Below are 19,477 nucleotides of genomic sequence, written 5' to 3'. Positions count from 1 at the left end.
GTTCGAAATGACTCTGATACCATATTACAAAGTGGACTTTAAGTCTAACTCAACCCCATAAAACCGGCTCATGAGATTAAGGTTTGCACCCACTTATATACAATGAATTGTCCTCATCTCTGGTCGATGTGGGATCTCCAACATTTAGTAAAGTTAAACATATATTTTTTTTATAAACATCACATTTCGTTAAACTTTAAGTGTTTTGTTTGGCTTAAAAGAAAAAAAAAACATGTTATAATTTTATGTGAGTTAATATATGTAAGTTTCTTTATTTGTATATTTTGTTTGATAAATTTTTGCTTAGACAAAATAAGTATATTTGATAAATATATTTCATTTGAGAAACAATAAATTTTGAGCATTATTGGTATTTATCAAAGACTTATAAATATTTATTCATTATGTGCAAGAAATATTCATCTTTTCATTTCTCTCAAAAGAATCTTGTTTTGAAGTGTCAACAACAAGATCTCTTGAAAAACATGTTTAAAATGTATCTACACAAACAACTTTTTTATGAAAATAATGTATGTTAGCATTGTGTAGCAACATATTGTGTCAAACCCTTTGCTTTATGCTAAAAAGGAAAAAAGCCACCTACCCTAGGCCTAATAAATTATGTCATGTAGTAGAGAAGTTGTGTAAAGAAACCACATCCATTTAATGTTGCATGAAGAACATGTAGTGTGTATACCTGCTTTAATGTGACCAAATAATACTTGAATAAAATGAACTTCCATTTTACTCACAATGGCTCCAAAACAGATTTGTAGTGACTCTTTTCTTCTCATATTTATATAAATAAATTCTATTTGAAGAAAAGAGGTTGACAACTACAATATATACAAACGAGTTATCATTATCTTTAGCAATCCTTTACGCTTTTAGTTTGTGAGAAAGATCATTATTGTGTTCGCAACCATCTAGAAGATTGTGCTCAAACTTGTATTCGTCTTAGGATATTAACTCTCTTTCAGTGAACAAAATTTGTGATCATTTACATCAAAACCTTTATGTAAATAAAGTGCTTTAGCTAGGAATGGTTGGATCCAAAGAATCTTTGCACTCAGTTAAGAGTGTCTACATTCTAAAGAATACTCGATCTTAGCCAAGAGGTATGTTCCAAAGAATACTTGGTCTTAGCCAAGAGTGATTGTATTTCAAACAATACTCGTGTTTAGCTAAGAGTGGTCCAAAGAATACTTGTGTATTAGCCAAGAGTGGTTGTGTTCATAGAATACTTGTAGTTTAGCCAGAAGTAATTGTGTTCAAATAATCCTTGCCTTGTACCTTGCATCATTAGTCTGCATTAGTGAAATCTTGATCACGTTAATCGAGTATTAGGTTTAATAGTGAAAACATAGTTTTTGGGTTTAAATGAACTTTTTAACTACTTTCCTTTCTAGCATGCTTCATAAAGAAGATGAGTTTTCCACAAAAGATTGGACAATCCTCTTACGAGATTTTCTTTGAAAGTTATGAAGTATATTTTAAGTTCAAATGCCTTAAGTTTTTGTGTCAATAAAGCCATCTTTCATCTTCTTTAAAGCGGGCAAGTAACATTTTGCTTACTTAGATCTATAATATCAATATCATATAAATTATTTTTTTGTTTGGCAAAGAAGATAGTCTAACAATCAAACGATAAGACTATGCACTTGTCCTTGCTCAAACCATATAACCATCATCACATAATTAACTAATGTTTGGCAGTTATACTTGAGACCTTGAACATATAAAATATTTTGAATTGAAATAAGTGAAGAGATTTCGATAGAACTAATACTTGTTATCTTACTACTATTGCCTTTGTCGAAGACTAATTTTCCTCTGTCATGTTTTTAGAGGTCTACGAATGTAGACTTTGCCCCCATAATATGTTGTGAGCATCCATTATCCAAGAACCAGTTTAGCCTTTGGCCTCTTCCTATACAACATGTCTGCACAAGAATTATGAGCTCTTTTGGTACCCAAAATTTCTTGGGTATGTTCCTATTAGTTTTAGGAAGTTGCTTCTTGTTTCTACATTTGACACTTTTATTGTAGAGTGCATCAATTGTCCCGTGATGCAGGTCAAGTGGGCAAAGTCATAATCAAATCGAGGTGCTTGGGTTGTTAAGCTCTCAAGTATATAAAAAGTTGTGTCTTGACTATCAGCTATATCTTTTGACCTGGTAGTAAACACTTGATCCAAAAATTGAATCATGACACTTGTGTTCTTACACTCTTAAGTAGAAAAAATTACACATTTACTATCAACTATAACTTTTGGTCTAATAATAAATGTTTAATCAACAACTTTTGAACACTCTTAACTTTTTCCCATTTCTTTTATTCTTATCGATAAAATTATATCCTAATCCAAATTTGTTAGATGCATGTTTGGAAGTAGAAAATTAAATATTTAAAGTCTTTGAGCTTTTACAAAACTTTTGAAAAAATGCTTGCAACATTACGTTTTCTTCTAGAGTTTTTATTTTCTCAACATTTGAATTCTGAGTATGTTCTAAAATAGAGATCTTTCCATCAGTTTATATCTCTTTTTTAGAATTTCATTTTCAACAAGTAAAGTTTTTAAGCTTTACTTTAATTTAAAATACTATAGAGATCAAATCCTAAACTTCAAATTATATATTTTAAAACACATAATTTTAAAAATAATACTTAGCGTCACAAAATTTCGTCACTAATAAAATTTTATGACATAATATTTAGGGACAATACGTACTCCTTACATAAATTTATAAAAAAAATCATCACAAAAATTAAATTTTTATTTATCACTTTGTGACAACTTCTTTGTTATCACAATTTTTTTTATAGTGTTAGATAAAAATGCTCTATACTGTAATACCTCTTAGATAATAGGCTATTTCTGAATGAAAAACAAAAAATAAAAACTTGGAGAAAAATGAGAGAAAAAAAAGAAGAAAAGGTTGAAAATAAGCTTAAAAGAAAGAAGAAAATTAGAAAAGAGACCATATTGGACTTTAAAAACGAACTCTATGATTTTTAAGATCCAAGAATTTAAAATAATTTATATTATTAATTTTGAAGTTTTATTTAAAATAATATTTTTTTCACTTTCTGAAGTTAAAAATTAATAGTAATTCTTTAAATTCAAGTGATATGATAATGCTTAAAATCACAAATAAAAATATGTTAAAGTGAAAAAATATGATTCTCTATATAATACACTTCTAACAAAATCACCAGTACAATACAAATAATTAGTTTTTCAATAATGACTTCTAAAACTATATTAGTTTGATCTATTATTAAGAAACACAGGTAATTGTATTATTTAATAGAATAAATAAAAAATGCAATGTTATATAAAATTGTAAAATAAAGAGATTCTTTCATTGGTATACACGTTATATATTTTATTTTACTTTTTAGTTATCTTTTAATTTTTTTTTCTCTAAATATTACAAAGAACTACACATACATTTCAACTACATTAACATATTAAAAATAACTCATATTTTAATAGCACAATATACTAGAAACTATCTACTATTTTTACATTATTACTATTATTAAAAAAACATAAAGATACAAAATGTCTCTTTTTCATTTTTAAAAAGAATTGTCAGTTTTTTTAAATTTTTATATGAAGCATAGGAGGAAGTAACATGTTTTTGTTAAAAGAGAGACAATGTCCTTTATACAGTTTTTATACTATAAAATGTAAAAGGTAAAGAAAACGATTCCTGTAATAAAATAAATAATATGATATAAAGGAGAAAATATATGATATAATCGAAATATTAATAGTATATAGTTTTGTAAAATAAATAATAGTAGAGAGGTACAGGGACAAAGAGAGAAGAAGTGTTGGCCTTCGTTCCTGCTTTATAAAAGTTTTACCCTTCGCCACATTACACATGCTTCTCCACAACCTCTCTGCTCTCTTTTTCTGCCATTTTTAACACTGAACATAACACAATTCCGCCACATTTTCCGACTAAGAAACTCACACACAACTTCTCTTTCCCTTAAACAATCTCTTTAATTTTCTCTTTACTCTCATAACACCCCAAAGTTTGCTGGGAAATGCTCTGATACAAGCTTTGCACCAGAGGCAGAGACTCTATCTATGTATTTATGTATGTGTGTAAGGAATCTCACACCTTTCTTTGCATTATACACAGTACTTCAGATTTTGTTTATTACTCTCTCCAACCACCCAAATGCTCCTTTCTGCAATTTTTCATTAATGTATGTGGCGTTTCTTTTCCTGGTTCCCAAAAGATAAAAAAGCCTTCATTTTTTTTTTATCCTTTTAAATAATCAAAGTGGCACGCTTTCATCCCCAAAACCCCTTCTTAGATCTCCTTTCTCGGTTAAAGCTCCTTTCTTAGTAAACACCAATTTCTCAAACATTATATAATGCCTCATCAACTTCCTTCTTCACAATTTCTTTGCAATTTCATATAAATTGGTAAAGGTCCTGCATGGTGTTCACTCTTCACTGTTAAAATTTGACTTTTCAGGTTCGTTCTAACCGCTGTAGATCTACAATCTTAGTCCTGTTTCTAATTCTACTTCTGCTTCATGTTTCTCCAAAAAACCCTAAGAAACTAATTCTTGTTTGCCTTATAGTAAATAATAAACTATTTTGATGTATACACTACTTTGATGTTTTTATGTTTTTGATATTTTTGATGTATAGACACTAGTTCTTAAGTCCAAACATACACAAAAGTTTCAGTTTTTTCATGGTTTATTTTCAACTTTGGTAAAGAGCTACCACAAACACAAGCACAAACAAATATTCCATTATACTTCCATTGTCTGTGTCTTTCAGAAAATTTAGCATGATATAAAACAAGCTTTTATTGTGTAAAAATTTACCATGATACTAAACTAGTAGTAGTAGTTTATCATAATTCATATAGTAAGAAAAACAAAACCTCTGTTAGTGCATGTAGTGTTTGAAGATTGAAGGTGCCTCTGGGTATATTAATGACAGAGTAGCTAAGTGCAGTTGATGCATGTGTATGATCTTAATTGAAAGTCTGTGGTAACAGTATTATACCTTTGTGTGCAGGGAGAATGGAAGGGGTAATGTGAAGGTTTTGTTGACATTTGGTATTTAATATACTGATCATATAGTTGGGTTGGAGCGCAGTCAGAGCAGAGAGGCATTAATACACACACATAGCGTAAAGCAAAAGGTTTGGTTCCATTAACTGCTTCTCTTGTTCTGTGAAAAGGTTCTTAATTTTTCAAATTTTTTTACACTTGGCTTTCTACTCTGCAAAAGTCTATACCCGAGTTATTATGTTTATGTATGAAGTTTTGTGGATGTGAAATGTTTGTTGGTGTGTGAATGTGTTGATTTGGGTCTCACTTTGTCATGATTGCGATATGGGTTACCTCCACTGCTATTTTCGACTATTTCCAGACTCATAAATACATCTCTGAAAAGAAAAAGCCACAAACACAATTCTGCAGAGAATAATTGAGGAATAGATCATATCACTTGACACACTAAATCATGGCCAGTTTAATTTTTTTGTTTTCAAGTTTTTAATTACACTTTTTCTTTTCTAAAATTCAGGTATTCTTTGTTACAAGCTCCTTATATTACTGATAATATAGTAGATTATTTTTTTAAAATGAAACTATCTAGAAATAGTTTTTTTTCTTAAGAAAAAAATAATGATAGTTTATTATAAGTTTATTACTTTAAAAGTTACAAGAGTATAATTTTTCATTTGAAAATATCTAATTGACTGAAAATATATAATTTTTGGATTAAAAACACTTTCGTTCATATATTATTATAATATAAAATTAAATTTTATTTTTAATCCAAACATTATAACTCCTTATTATAAGTAGTTGTGGTAAAGAAATTATTTTCTTTCTGAATGGAACCACCTTATTAGTATATTTCTTTACATAACAAATAAATATATTATTATAATATAAAATTAGATTTTGTTCTTAGTTCAAATATTAGAACTACTCATTATGAGTAGTTGAGTAGTTGTGGTAAAGAATTTTTTTTTCTGAAATAAAATCTTATTAATATATGTTTTTACATAATAAATTAATTTTTAGTTTGAATTATATTATAATACATTAACATTTAGTAATGAGTTACATAAAATATTTTAAGATCTTAATTTACAATAAAAATTATTTAACTAAAAATGGCAATAAAACATTCTAATAATTTTTCTTACTATACTATATGTATGAATAGTATCAATTGAAAGTTGACAAAAGTCATTTTTATATGAAGTTTAGGACTAAAAATATATTTAATCAATAGTTTTTTATCCTCGGAAACTTCAGTAATTACAATAGTATTAAACATTTATGGAATTGATTAACATCTAATAAAATAGACACTTCAAAAAAATTTAAATATTATTTGCAAATCTATTAGAGTAGTTTATAGTGGGAAATTTTATAGATAGTAGGAAATCCTAGATTTAAATATAATTTTGTTATTATATAGGTCCACAAAAAGTTAATGTGTAAATGTTTTTTATTCATTTAGACACTAAAATAAAAAACAATATTAAATATTATAGTAAAACTTTCTTTTCCATAACCCTTAATTGTTAACAGTTTTTATTTTCAACTTATTACTCAAGTCTAGGCTAAATAAATTCATTATTAAATAATTAATTAATAGAAAATTTATAACTTAAATAAGATTAATTTAGTCTATAAAAACTACAATGTCCTTTTTATCCTTTATCTTGTAGTTTCTTTACAAATGTCAATATACAATTTAATATAAATTAATTAATTAAAGCTGCAAACAACATCAATATATTAATACGGTTTTGTATTGTATTATTCGAGAAAGAGATATTAATATAATAATAAATAAAATATTTAAAATAATTTTTTTATTAATTAATATAGTAAAAATGTATAAATTAATATTAGTACAATCAATAAATTTCCATACATACAGTTTAATTTAAAAAAATATATAAAATAATAGAGATTCTAGAAACATCTGTTCTCAAAAATAGTAAAAATAATTTTAATTAATCCTTCTAATACACTAACTCTTTAATTTAATTTAATTTAATTATAGTTTCTTATTTAATAGCTTGAAATTAAAATAAAAATAATTGGGTGGTATTAACGGTGAAGACTTTTCACAAAATCTCTTAAATTTTATTTTATTCTACTTTATTATTTAATAGCTTAAAATTAAAATTAAAAAAAATGTATATATTTTAAGTTGGGGAAAATCTCAACTCTTGCATAAAATATTCCTTTATCAAACAATCAACTATCAAGATTTTCTTGCATTATCTGAGTATTTTTAATTATATGTAAGTAAAATATAAAAACTATAAATTTAAAAGAGTTTTGTTGGTGGAAAATTATTTAACAATTACGACAATGTTTATTAAAACTCACATTATTACAATATTCACTAAAAAAGAAATTAATTTAAAGAATAAAATAATTAGTTACTATTTAACTAAATTAAAGATTATTTTATAAACTAAAACAACTATTGGTATAAAAAGTAATTTTTATTATTAGTAAAAAATTTAAAAAATAATTTTTAAATTGTTATCTAACTCCTTAACTATCAATTTTTTAACTACTTATTACTTTATATTATAAATTAGTCTCTATTATTAGTATTTAAAACCTAGATAGTTAAATTAGCTATCAATTAAAAATTATTTTATAAATTTATACTAATAATTAAAATTATTTTTTATATCAATAATTTTTTAATCTTTAAATTATTATCTAATTTAGTTAATATAGTGAATAATTATTTTTTATTTCTAAATTTAGTTGCAATTTAATACATCTTGAAATTTTAGAAGATTTACATAACAAGATTATATACTTGTATGAGTAATTTAATTGTAATTTATTTATCAATTTAAAAATTATTTTATAAATTTTTACTAATAATAGAAATTATTTTATACATTAATAATTTTTTAATTTTTAAATTAGTATCTAATTTAATTAATATAGTAACTAATTATTTTTTTATTTTTAAATTTAGTTGTTATTTAATATTTTTTTTTGGATAATAAGATTATATACTTTTATGAGTAATTTAATGTGCAATTTAAAAATTATTTAAGTGCTATCTTGAGAATAATTTGTTTTAGAATTTTAAATTACATGCGTCTGTTTTAATATTTCTGATGTCAAACATATTTCAATTTATCTATAAGAATCCTGAATAAGTATAAGATACTAATTTATAAGATAATAGATGTCTATCCTATACTCTATATTAAACGTAGGATAATAAATATTGTTTAAATTATTATATGTGAATTCTTCTAAACTATGTTATACATTTTGCTTCTCTAGCTTGAAAGCTTTTAAAAATTAAGCAAATTTAATATAATCTTTTATTGGATTCCAAGTCTCTCGTAAATTTGGTATTTTCAATTAAATTCTTATTAAAAAAGTTTGTCTATTAAGTATTAAAAAAAAATATATTTCTAATTAACTTTTTCATTTAATTTTTTATGAAGGTGATGTGACTATGTATGTTATTGTTTACTTGTATCAATGTATTAATAAATTTAAAATTGTATGATTAATATAAAACAATATTTCAATTAAATTAAAAAATTAAAGTAACTTATCATTATTAAATATGGTTTTATATAAAACTTTATATTTCTTAATACGAAAAAAATTAAATAACAAAAATTTAATAAAACCTCAACTAAAAATATTTAAAATTTAATCAAATATTTGATTGTGGGTCATAATCTCAGGGTGACCTTAAGGTAGACATAGAGAGCTGAATTCTTTACTATAAAAACTTATCAATATTAATATGGTTTCATATAAAAATTTATATTTCTTAATACAAGAGGTAAATAAGATGACAGAATTTTAAACTCATTTAACAAAAGAAAGTTAAAAAACAAAAGTTTGATTAAAAATATAAAATTTTAAATATTCAATAAATAAATAAAAATTAATTAAATATTTGATAGTGGGTCTTAATCTTTGGGTGACCTTAGGGTAAAGATAGAGAGCTGAATCGGGTAAAGAATTCAGATAATCTGATACACGAATTGTCAATTGACTGTGACATTTTCACATCTGATTTTCCATTTACTTTAAAAAAGACAAAATTTTAGTACATTTCGTCCTCTGCAGAAGGACCTTTTTTTTTTTGTCTTTTCCTTACAAAAAATATTAAATAAATTTTTAATATCTTCAAGCTGCCAAATCATACCACTTCACCAGCTCCGACCCGTCATGCTCCATAATCTATAAAGAAATTAAAGAATAAAAACTAATTTTAAAATTTAAACTATTATTATTTTTTACGTCAAAATTAAAATTAATTTGTTTCAGTTTAACTGTTATTCTTTTAACTTGACCTTTAGAAGAAAAAAACTTCTATATTAACTTTTATCTCTCTTTTAATAAATATGCTATAATGTGATCTGAGGAGTAATTTTGTTATTTTTTTTCCATTTATATATTAATTTTAACATTCTCATATTTCACTTTACATGCAAATATTTTACTAAAATATATTAAAATTGATTATATGTCAACGACGGTGTTGGTTTAAAAGTAACATAATTATTTTAAGGACTAAATTATAATAAACGAATTGAAAAATGATTGTGATACCAATTTAATACAGAATAATTTTTACCAATTTTTTTAACCCTTTAAAAAATATAAGAAAAAATAGATGCACACAAAACCTAAAGTTTGGAGAAGAATTAGAGGTTCTTTTATATATTTTTTTCTCGCATCAATTCAATATCAATTTTATATCATGAAAAATAAATGTTACGCCTATATTTTTTCGTGTGACTTCTTATATATTTATTGTTTAATTTTTATATGTTTACTATATTAAACTTTCAAGAAATTATAAAAATACTATATAGAAATGCATATTAAAGGAAATATAAAAGAATGTGTAAAAAATATTGTATTGACAGAGTATGTTTTAATTAAAGTCTTTATTTTAAAAAAATTAACTCATAATACTATCAATATCAAAGATGAATTATAAGAAATCATTAAATGTATGTCATTGAGATAATTATCAAGTTAAATTAAATTGATTCCTGATTGAGTATTTTTCCTTAAAAAAATTATAGTTAAAAATAATCGGAATTAGCTTTTACACATATCACCTATATAGCACAGAAACTGATATTGATACTGAGTTAGTATAATCTTTAAAATGAAGAACACCATGACATAAATTTATATATTATATAATTATGAATTATATAAATTGACAATAAAGGTTTATGTGTATAAGTATGTTCCAAATTATTGTTTTGAGCAGAAAGATGTTTTTCATTATTGGTTCAAAAGAATTTACTTTTTATTTTTATAATTATAATAAAAATTTATACAATAAGTTTAAGATTTTAGAAAATTAATGTATTTTTTTTAAAAAAAAATTGTGTTAGAGTCATACTAAAATTGTTATAAATCCAACAAATAATTTTTGAATTGAACATTTCACGGATACGTGTTTCTACAAGTATCATACGGTATCCGAATATTTAATACTGACACACCATTTAAGAGAAGTGTATGAACTTTATAACATATCACTAATCTCTTTTGGTTTTGTAAACATAAATTTTTTAATATTTGTAGTTCCTATTTTCAAAATCCCTCAAGAATAAAGTTATTTAAATTTGAAAGTCTAAAGTGTTGATGAAAATTGTGAATAAATTTAGAGGGATGTTGTTGTGTCGGTTGGATGAAAGGGACGGGACACATGATTGTTCTTCATGTCTTTGTAAAGATCCCGAATAGTCGATAAGCGTTAGCGTCAATTATAGTTTTCTAGGCTCCACATTCGTTCGCATCCAAAAGACCGAAGCCAAAGGGAACAGGACCAAAATCTTTGTTTTTTCGGCCACGCATGATAAAGCTTGCAGTGTTTTAGCCTCAGTTCCTGACATTGTTATTTGGTGGCAGCCACCCATTGCTAGTGCCATTACCTTCTTCTCATTTTGTTTTAGTCTCTTGTCTTAGTACTGCTCACTGCTTTAGGCCATGTTCTGTCGCTGTAGTTCAACTTGCCAAGATCATAAAGCTTTTCTTCTCCTTTCTGCAAAAGGAGTTTATACATGCAACATTACAACCTGTCCTTCCAAGAACTTCGACTACTGTAAATTTCAAAACATCTACTTTGGGACCACCTTTTTATTTCAACTCAAATAATTACACACCCCCATTTTCTTTCTACCTTACACCTATCGCCTATGGACATGCAACCTACACTTCCACCCTAATGGGGCATATCAAAAATTTTCTTCTCACACTCACTAACTCTTCAACTTTCTATGCTTCATTTTCGAGAGTGCGAGTAGTTTAAAGATTAATTCATAGATAAGTAATATGGGACCTATATATTTTAATTCAGTTTTTCTTCATTCCACTCTACCAATTAAAAAAATAGTGAAGTTAAACTTTTGAAAGATTTGAAACTATTTGGGGAGAGAAAAAGACAAAAACTTAATTTGGTTATTTAGATTTACATGCATAACCTTTAAAAGTTTCAAAATCTAAGTTTAATAGGTATCTTTTTCTTAATTTATATAATATTAATAAATTTATTGTAAGTTTTACTTTGTCAAATTATTTACTTTTTATAATGACTATTTATTTTCTCTCGGTCAAAATCCTTTCCATTTTTTTCATTCATAAATATTTGAAAAATATGAAAATTAGGGGGATAGTATTGATTACTTTTTAAAAGATTATGAAAGCAGGTTGATTTTTCAAGGACATTACATAAAAGTTTTAATCTTATAATCCAATATACTAGTTTAAATATTTATGCTCATTATGAAAGACAAAATTTTATGTTATATTATTATAGATGATAATTATTTTTTAGTTTTAAAGACATATTTAGACTTCAATTTCATATTTTTAGTTAAGTTAAAATAAATGGGGTATATTTTTTTTTCTTAATTTTATATATGGTGACATGTTAACTTTAAAAAAATAAAAGTGAGAATTTATTGTAGTTAGGAAAGTATATATATAGATATAGGCTATTCCTGGTTTGCATGTATATAAGCACGTCACTTTATTTATGATCCACATCTTTTCAGAGAATATACAGCACCTAGGGGAAGAGGAAAACACTGTCTGGATTTGATGTTGTGCCATCCTCCCCTCCTCTTTTTCCCCTTCTTTTCAGCCTTTTCAGCCGTTACAAAGTTTCATTTCTTTCCCACTCTTGTACTTTCTATTCTCTTCCTTCAAGACCATTGCATAACCGATAAGCTGAGACATGGTTTGTTTGTGAGTGAAACTTGAGACTTGTTGTGCCATAAAAACCATTTGGTTCCTTTTTCCCAGCTGGAATCTGTCTTTTTCCCACTTGCCCCTCTCCTAACAGAAACATAAAACAAACTTGCTTCTGTGTCTTTTCCACAGAACTACTCTGCCAAGTGAAAAATGAAGGATCCAGAGGAGTACCAAGTGAAGTCTAGAAGGCCTCTTTCGAAACCCACAGAACGTAGAAGAAGGTGCAGGAGGAGGAGCCAGTGCAAGCCAGAGAATTTACAAGAAGCAGAACTTGATCCACAGCTTGCTTCCTCTGCCACTTGCAAGAGTCTTGTGTTTCATCAAAGGCCTGGCTTTGGCCAACTTGGGACTAAGTGTCTCATCAAAGCTAACCACTTCCTTGCAGATATATCAGTATCTGACTTGAGCCATTACAATGTAAGTCTAATCTTATATATATGATTTATGCATGGATGATTTAATTTTAAAAAGATTTTTTTTTGCCACCCTCATGAGAGTGGTTAAAAAAAAGTACATTGTTTCTTCCAAAATAATCAAATAGGGGTGTGGAGAAAATATGAACACCTACTCATTGCAAGGGTTGGCCTAGAATTGTTTTGACTCACTTTGTTGCGTTTGATTTTTATTAAGGTTAAAATAACACCTGAAGTCACTTCACGAAAAACAAGCAAGGCTATCATAGCAGAGTTGGTGAGGGTTCACAGGCACACTGGCTTAGCCACGAGGCTCCCTGTGTATGATGGAGGAAGAAACCTTTACACATCTGGTTTGCTTCCTTTTACACACAAAGAATTCAATGTAACATTGAGTGAGGATGACGATGCCACCAGTGGTACCAGGTAATTTTCAAGTTCCCATGTTCTCTTCAAGAGTACTTTATTTTGTTCATAATCATAACTGGTCCATGACTGTTTCTGAATTTGCACCAACGTTTGGATTTTGTGGAATGTGAGTGTCTTATGGAGTTTTAATTATTTTGTAACAGGGCAAGAGAGTTTAAGGTGTTAATCAAGTTTGCAACTCATGTTAGCATGCATCAGCTACGTGACCTTTTAAGTGGAAAGCAAGTGGACAATCCACAGGAAGCTCTAACCGTCTTTGATATTGTGTTAAGGGAGCTTGCGGCTCAGAGGTGCGTTGTGGTTGTTCTTTGAAAGTTATATGTTGACTACTTTTGTACCATTCGTTGTGATAATTTTTCTTGTTTCTTATGGCTTCGTGTGCATGTTTAGTTATGTGTCAATTGGGAGGTTTCTTTATTCTCCGGATGTAAGAAAACCACAGCAGTTGGGTGGTGGCCTTGAATCGTGGAGGGGCTTCTACCAGAGTATAAGGCCTACTCAGATGGGATTGTCACTTAACATTGGTTATGCTTCCACCATTAATAACTAATAAGCTGCAATCCTTTGTTTTCCCTTGTCATTGGTGTTTATTCAGTTATGTTTGATTGCATTCAGATATGTCATCAATGGCTTTTATTGAACCACTACCTGTGATTGACTTTGTTGCTCAAATTTTGGGAAAAGATGTGCACTCAAAGCCATTATCGGATGCAGATCGTGTCAAGGTATGAATTTATTGTGTTTTGGAATCCCTGCAATCATTGGTCGAGGAAAACTATGAATGTTACCTTCCTGTAAACTCTGCAATCAATGTTCCACTAATACTATGAATGTTGTCTTATGGAAAACTATTCAATCATTGTTCCACTACACAATTCATCAAGAATGAATGACGTAACTGTGAATTGGTGATGTCTCTAGTTCTCAAATTGAGAGAAATATTTAAGTAGTATCTAACCAAAATATGTGTGGGCTGTCACTGGAAAACAGATAAAAAAGGCCTTAAGAGGTGTAAAAGTTGAAGTTACACACAGAGGAAATTTCCGAAGGAAGTATAGAATATCAGGACTGACTTCACAGCCTACAAGGGAGCTTATGTATGTCTTTTCTAACTTAGAAGGTTGAACTTTACATTTTACACATATCCTCCTTTGAAATGACTGTCTCTCTCCCCTCTGAACAGTTTCCCTCTTGATGAGCAAATGAACATGAAATCAGTAGTTGATTATTTTCAAGAAATGTATGGATTTACTATCAAATATTCTCATCTACCTTGCCTTCAAGTAGGAAGCCAAAGGAAGGTGAACTATTTGCCCATGGAGGTAATCTTTGCTTTGAATTTAATCAAATTAAATTATTCTATCTCTACCTTTTCCATAGAGAACTCATGTGAATCTTGTCCCAGGCATGCAAAATAGTTGAGGGCCAGAGATATACAAAAGGGCTAAATGAGAAACAGATAACTTCTCTGCTGAAGTTCTCATGCCAGAGACCCCGAGAACAAGAGGCAGACATTTTACAGGTCACATTATCATTGGTTCTTGATTTTACCTCCATCCTTCCCTTTTTGATACATTTTTACTTTAGAGTCAATTGAACATTATATAGTTTGAATAGGTCCTTCCCATATACGAAATTGCAATCATGGTAACTTCATACTTTATAGTCACGTGAGCTCTTCCTCTTCTAACATGGTTTGTTTAGTTTGCTTTATTTATCTTGAGCTTGTCTGTTTACTTGCAGACAATGCAACAAAACAATTACGACAATAATCCGTATGCAAAAGAGTTTGGCATCAGCATAGACAACAAGCTTGCATCCGTTGAGGCTCGGGTTCTTCCACCTCCTTGGGTAATTTTCCCATAATTAAATCTTTTACCTATTGTTTACTTTTGCCGTTGTGTTGATAATATATTTTGGCTCTTCCTTTTACTTATAGTTGAAATATCACGACACTGGAAGAGAGAAAGAATACTTGCCACAGGTTGGTCAGTGGAACATGATGAACAAGGTCAGCACTGACGCCAACATATAGTAGTTTTAATTCTTTTGGTGAAAGAAAAGAAAAGGAAAACTACTTGTTCCTGACTGATTGGAATCTGGTAATTTTAATGCAGAAAGTAATAAATGGAAGTACTGTAAGATATTGGACATGTATCAATTTCTCTCGAAGTGTACAGGAAGGTACAGCTCGTGGATTTTGCCAACAGTTAGTTCAGATGTGCCAAATCTCAGGCATGGTAAAGTTTCAAAAGTTGGCTAAGCCTTGTTAGCTGAACTTTTTGTAGGGACTATTTATTTGAACTGCACTCGATACTCTTTCAAATTATATATACTCATCTTTCATTATATATCATTGTCACTCTTAATCACATTCGTTGTCAAGGTGTAATGTAAACACATTCTTGTGTCACCTAATAGTTTTAGCTTTTGGGGGGTATCAGAATGTTTACGACCAATTGGTTTAAAGTTTGATCTTTTTCAGGAATTCAGTCAGGACCCTGTCATTCCTATATATTCTGCAAGACCAGATCAGGTAAAGAAAGCTTTGAATTATGTGCATTCTGCTGCTATGGATAAGCTCGGAGGGAAAGAGCTAGAGTTACTGATTGTCATTCTTCCAGACAATAATGGCTCTCTGTATGGTATGATTCTAGGCCACTCTTCCATTTGTATTACATCATAACCGTAACTAAGATGGTACTGGTTTATAATTATAGAAATGTTGAGGTAATAGTGCCTTGATGTTTCTTCATTTTGACATTTTTTTTCATTTCTTAATGCCTCATTGCTCTTGAATGTGTTTTTTCCCTGGTTGATTCCTTTATAAACATGGTTTTAAGAAAAAAAGAGATGCTTAGCATTTCTCCATCATCTATATTTCAGTTTATCTGTGGAGAAAATTATTTCATACTTGCATTAAAGAAACAAACTCTTCGCGCAGGTGATCTCAAAAGAATTTGTGAAACAGATCTGGGGTTGATTTCTCAATGTTGCCTTACAAAACATGTATTCAAGATCAATAGACAATATCTTGCAAATGTGGCACTAAAAATCAATGTCAAGGTCTGCTACTAAATCTTGGGTCATACTTTACGATCAAAAGTGACAGGGTGGCTACATGCTATGCGAAAATCTTTACTTTGATGTCTGAAGTCTTTTATTTGTAACTATTATTTTCATTTCATTTGCTTGATTAAATTATTTATTCTTGCAGATGGGAGGAAGAAACACAGTACTTTTGGATGCTTTAAGTTGGAGGATTCCACTGGTTAGTGATATTCCAACAATAATATTTGGAGCTGATGTAACTCATCCAGAATCAGGAGAGGATTCTTGTCCATCCATTGCTGCGGTAAGAATTTCCAAACTTCTATGTACAACTAAAGGATGCCCTATGTTTGATATGTACTTGATAGGACTGAGAATGTGGGCTTAGAAGTTTGCAATAAGCGCAAGTTTTGGAGAAGGAAAAAAGGGTGTGAAGAGAAATGCTGAGATGGAAAAAGATGTGACAGAATCGATTAATGAGTGAAGGGGTGGGGAGAATGCAGGGGAGAAAAATAGGAGAGAGGGGGGATAGAGAATGTTGTTTTCCTTCAAGGAGCTTGCTATGTGGCAGTAGGATCTTCACCCTACTGTATTTCTCATTGCTTTTTGAGTAATAGTAAATTATCTTACATGTCCTTTTATTCTCCTATTTATTTTTTTCTGGCCTCTAACTGAGTATGGTAACAGGTTGTTGCCTCCCAGGACTGGCCTGAAGTAACAAAGTATGCAGGGTTGGTTTGTGCTCAGCCTCATCGAGAAGAACTTATTCAAGATCTTTTCAGATCTTGGAAAGATCCACAGAGGGGTGTAACTTATGGTGGTATGATCAGGTACTTAATTGGCATCTCTTTTAAATTTGTCTCTTTGTGAATGTGTTTGCTTCAAATTCATATTGGGTCCCCTGTTGTATTTATCTGATTTTTCTTTAATGGTCTTACATTGTCTTTGGTTCACATTGCTCCAAAATATAAAAGGCTCACAACCTGTATATGGGTTATTAAAGCACGGACACATACATATATAACAATTTGAACGCATTATTTCTTTGTTGATCACCATCATTGAAAAGACACCATGTAACTTAGATGAATCTAAAGACAAATTTAAATAGAGAAGGGGAAACACAAAATGTAAATGTGAAATAGATGGTTCCTTTGTTTAAAGGAAAAATAAAAACTTACACACTAAGTTTCTTACTTTTGAACTTCTTAAAAGGATCACCGTGTCAACCTCATTAATGTTTTGTGGAAACTGTGTTAACTTAGACCATGTCTGAGGAGTCTCACAGCAGCAAAATTAAATTTCTTTAAATTTGGAACTCGATTATTGACCACTAGGAAATCTTAATAATATTTTAGCATTTATCATTTGATGTTATCCAACATTTTCATTCATATTAGTTCATGCTAATTTGTGAATCTGCAGGGAGCTTTTACTATCATTTAAGAAGGCAACAGGACAAAAACCATTGAGAATAATCTTTTACAGGTAGGTTGGATCTGTTCTGATATTATTATGGGGAGGTAGTTAAGAATGTGAACTATGCAGTTACTTTAACAACAATGTTGTCTAATATATTACCAGGGATGGGGTAAGTGAAGGACAGTTCTACCAGGTTTTGCTATATGAGCTTGATGCCATCCGCAAGGTACTTGGAGAAAACAATTCGGTATATAGTTATAACTTTTATTAGTATGCTATTCTCCAATATTTATATTCTCTGTGTATAGGCTTGTGCATCTTTGGAACCTAGTTACCAGCCACCAGTAACATTTGTAGTAGTTCAAAAGCGGCATCACACTAGACTCTTTGCAAACAATCACGATGACAGAAATAGTACTGATAAGAGTGGGAATATCTTACCTGGTTAGTTTTTTCTTTTTGATTCTACCAGCTGCTAAACTTTGGGTTTGTCAGTTGTCACTATTTTAACGATATCCGAATGCAAGTGTCTAAGGGGGATGAATTCAATTGAAAATTTAAAAGATTATTTTGGCCTAAGAAAATCTTATGGCAATGTAGATACTGTGGTAGATTTTAAGATCTTTCAGTCTTCTGTCCATTATCCAATTTCATCAACTATTTGATGTAGGTACTGTGGTAGATTCTAAGATCTGTCATCCTTCTGAATTTGACTTCTACTTATGCAGTCATGCAGGAATTCAGGTATGGTAATGGTATTGTTGCTGCCACATTGGTTAGGACATAAAACTGAAAATGAAAACCTGTATAAATTGCTGAATCAGCATCTTATTGTTGCAAACCATTAAAATATCTAGTATGCAGTAGCATCGATTTTACCTTGTTGATGAACTATTTACAGGGTACAAGTAGACCAGCACACTACCATGTCCTCTGGGACGAGAACAATTTCACTGCAGATGAGATTCAGTCTCTTACCAACAATTTATGCTACACGTAAATAATTTTTGTATTCATCATCTCAAATTTGTAATGCTATATTTTAAGATGACATAACCTTCCTTAACATTTTGGTTGCAGTTATGCAAGATGTACACGGTCTGTTTCTGTAGGTAATTATGCTAAACGCAGACACTATCTTTGAACAAACTTCTCAAAATATAAAGTTACCATTATCAGATATATAAAGTTTATGTTGTGTGTGCAGTGCCTCCAGCATACTATGCTCATCTAGCAGCCTACAGAGCTCGATTCTACATGGAACCTGATGTTGTAGAGATTACTAAACTGCGAGGCACAAGATCGAAAGAGGGGCCAGTTAGGCCACTGCCTGCTCTGAAAGAGAAGGTGAAAAATGTTATGTTTTACTGTTGAATAGAGCATGTGAGGAATGTAATGTTTTACTGTTGAATGAGACGCAATAAGAGGCTTCAGTGTAGAGAAACAGTAGCATATATAGTTGACGGAAACTAATTAGAGGTGACAAATTTTTTGTCGATGTTGATATTATAAGCAAGTTCTGCATGGAAAATTTTGAGTATATCTTTACAGTCCTAGTTTTCTATGCATAATGTCGTTTTAAGGTAAAGTAATATATCAAATGTTGGCATCGTTGGTTGACTCCGACAAGTTTCATTCAAGTATGTGTCAATGTTTCAAGCATGATGTGTGTTTCATATTTCATTCCTTTCTGTGTAATGATCAAAAGAATGTGAATCGCATATGGGTCCTCCTATAATGTATTATTTACTTCCAATTCGGTTCTTGAGTTGAAGGTGAAAATGTTTTAAATTGTTTATAAAGAGAATTATTAATATAAAAACCATAAACATGCACAAGTATTAAGTTTTAGTAGGTGCATATGA

The 19,477-nt window shown here is 29.3% G+C and overlaps 1 protein-coding gene across 4 annotated transcripts; it reads left to right on the top strand.

Annotated features, from left to right (window-relative positions):
- The first annotated feature begins 3,812 nt into the window (after positions 1-3,812).
- On the top strand, positions 3,813-19,175 carry LOC137821810 (protein argonaute PNH1). 4 transcript variants are annotated; one of them, XM_068626568.2, is made up of 24 exons: positions 3,813-4,115; positions 5,060-5,186; positions 12,427-12,714; positions 12,928-13,136; positions 13,283-13,429; positions 13,530-13,663; positions 13,755-13,864; positions 14,130-14,236; positions 14,323-14,461; positions 14,545-14,661; positions 14,883-14,990; positions 15,079-15,150; positions 15,257-15,379; positions 15,625-15,784; positions 16,084-16,205; positions 16,357-16,494; positions 16,878-17,020; positions 17,616-17,678; positions 17,775-17,838; positions 17,921-18,056; positions 18,283-18,356; positions 18,514-18,608; positions 18,693-18,724; positions 18,820-19,175. In XM_068626568.2, exons 3-24 carry the CDS (start codon positions 12,448-12,450, stop codon positions 18,984-18,986), a joined length of 2,727 nt encoding a protein of 908 aa, XP_068482669.1. In that variant the 5' UTR covers positions 3,813-4,115; positions 5,060-5,186; positions 12,427-12,447; the 3' UTR covers positions 18,987-19,175. The 4 variants fall into 4 exon arrangements, with proteins under 4 accessions (XP_068482669.1, XP_068482670.1, XP_068482671.1 ...); XM_068626569.2 differs by having other exon boundaries at positions 3,833-4,123; XM_068626570.2 differs by having other exon boundaries at positions 3,894-4,502.
- Positions 19,176-19,477: the final 302 nt, after the last annotated feature.

Source organism: Phaseolus vulgaris, chromosome 9, assembly GCF_051622355.1.
Source record: "Phaseolus vulgaris cultivar YP4 chromosome 9, ASM5162235v1, whole genome shotgun sequence".
NCBI lineage: Eukaryota > Viridiplantae > Streptophyta > Magnoliopsida > Fabales > Fabaceae > Phaseolus > Phaseolus vulgaris.
The sequence above is the reverse complement of the archived record's forward strand: the minus strand, read 5'-3'. Positions and strand labels throughout refer to the sequence as shown.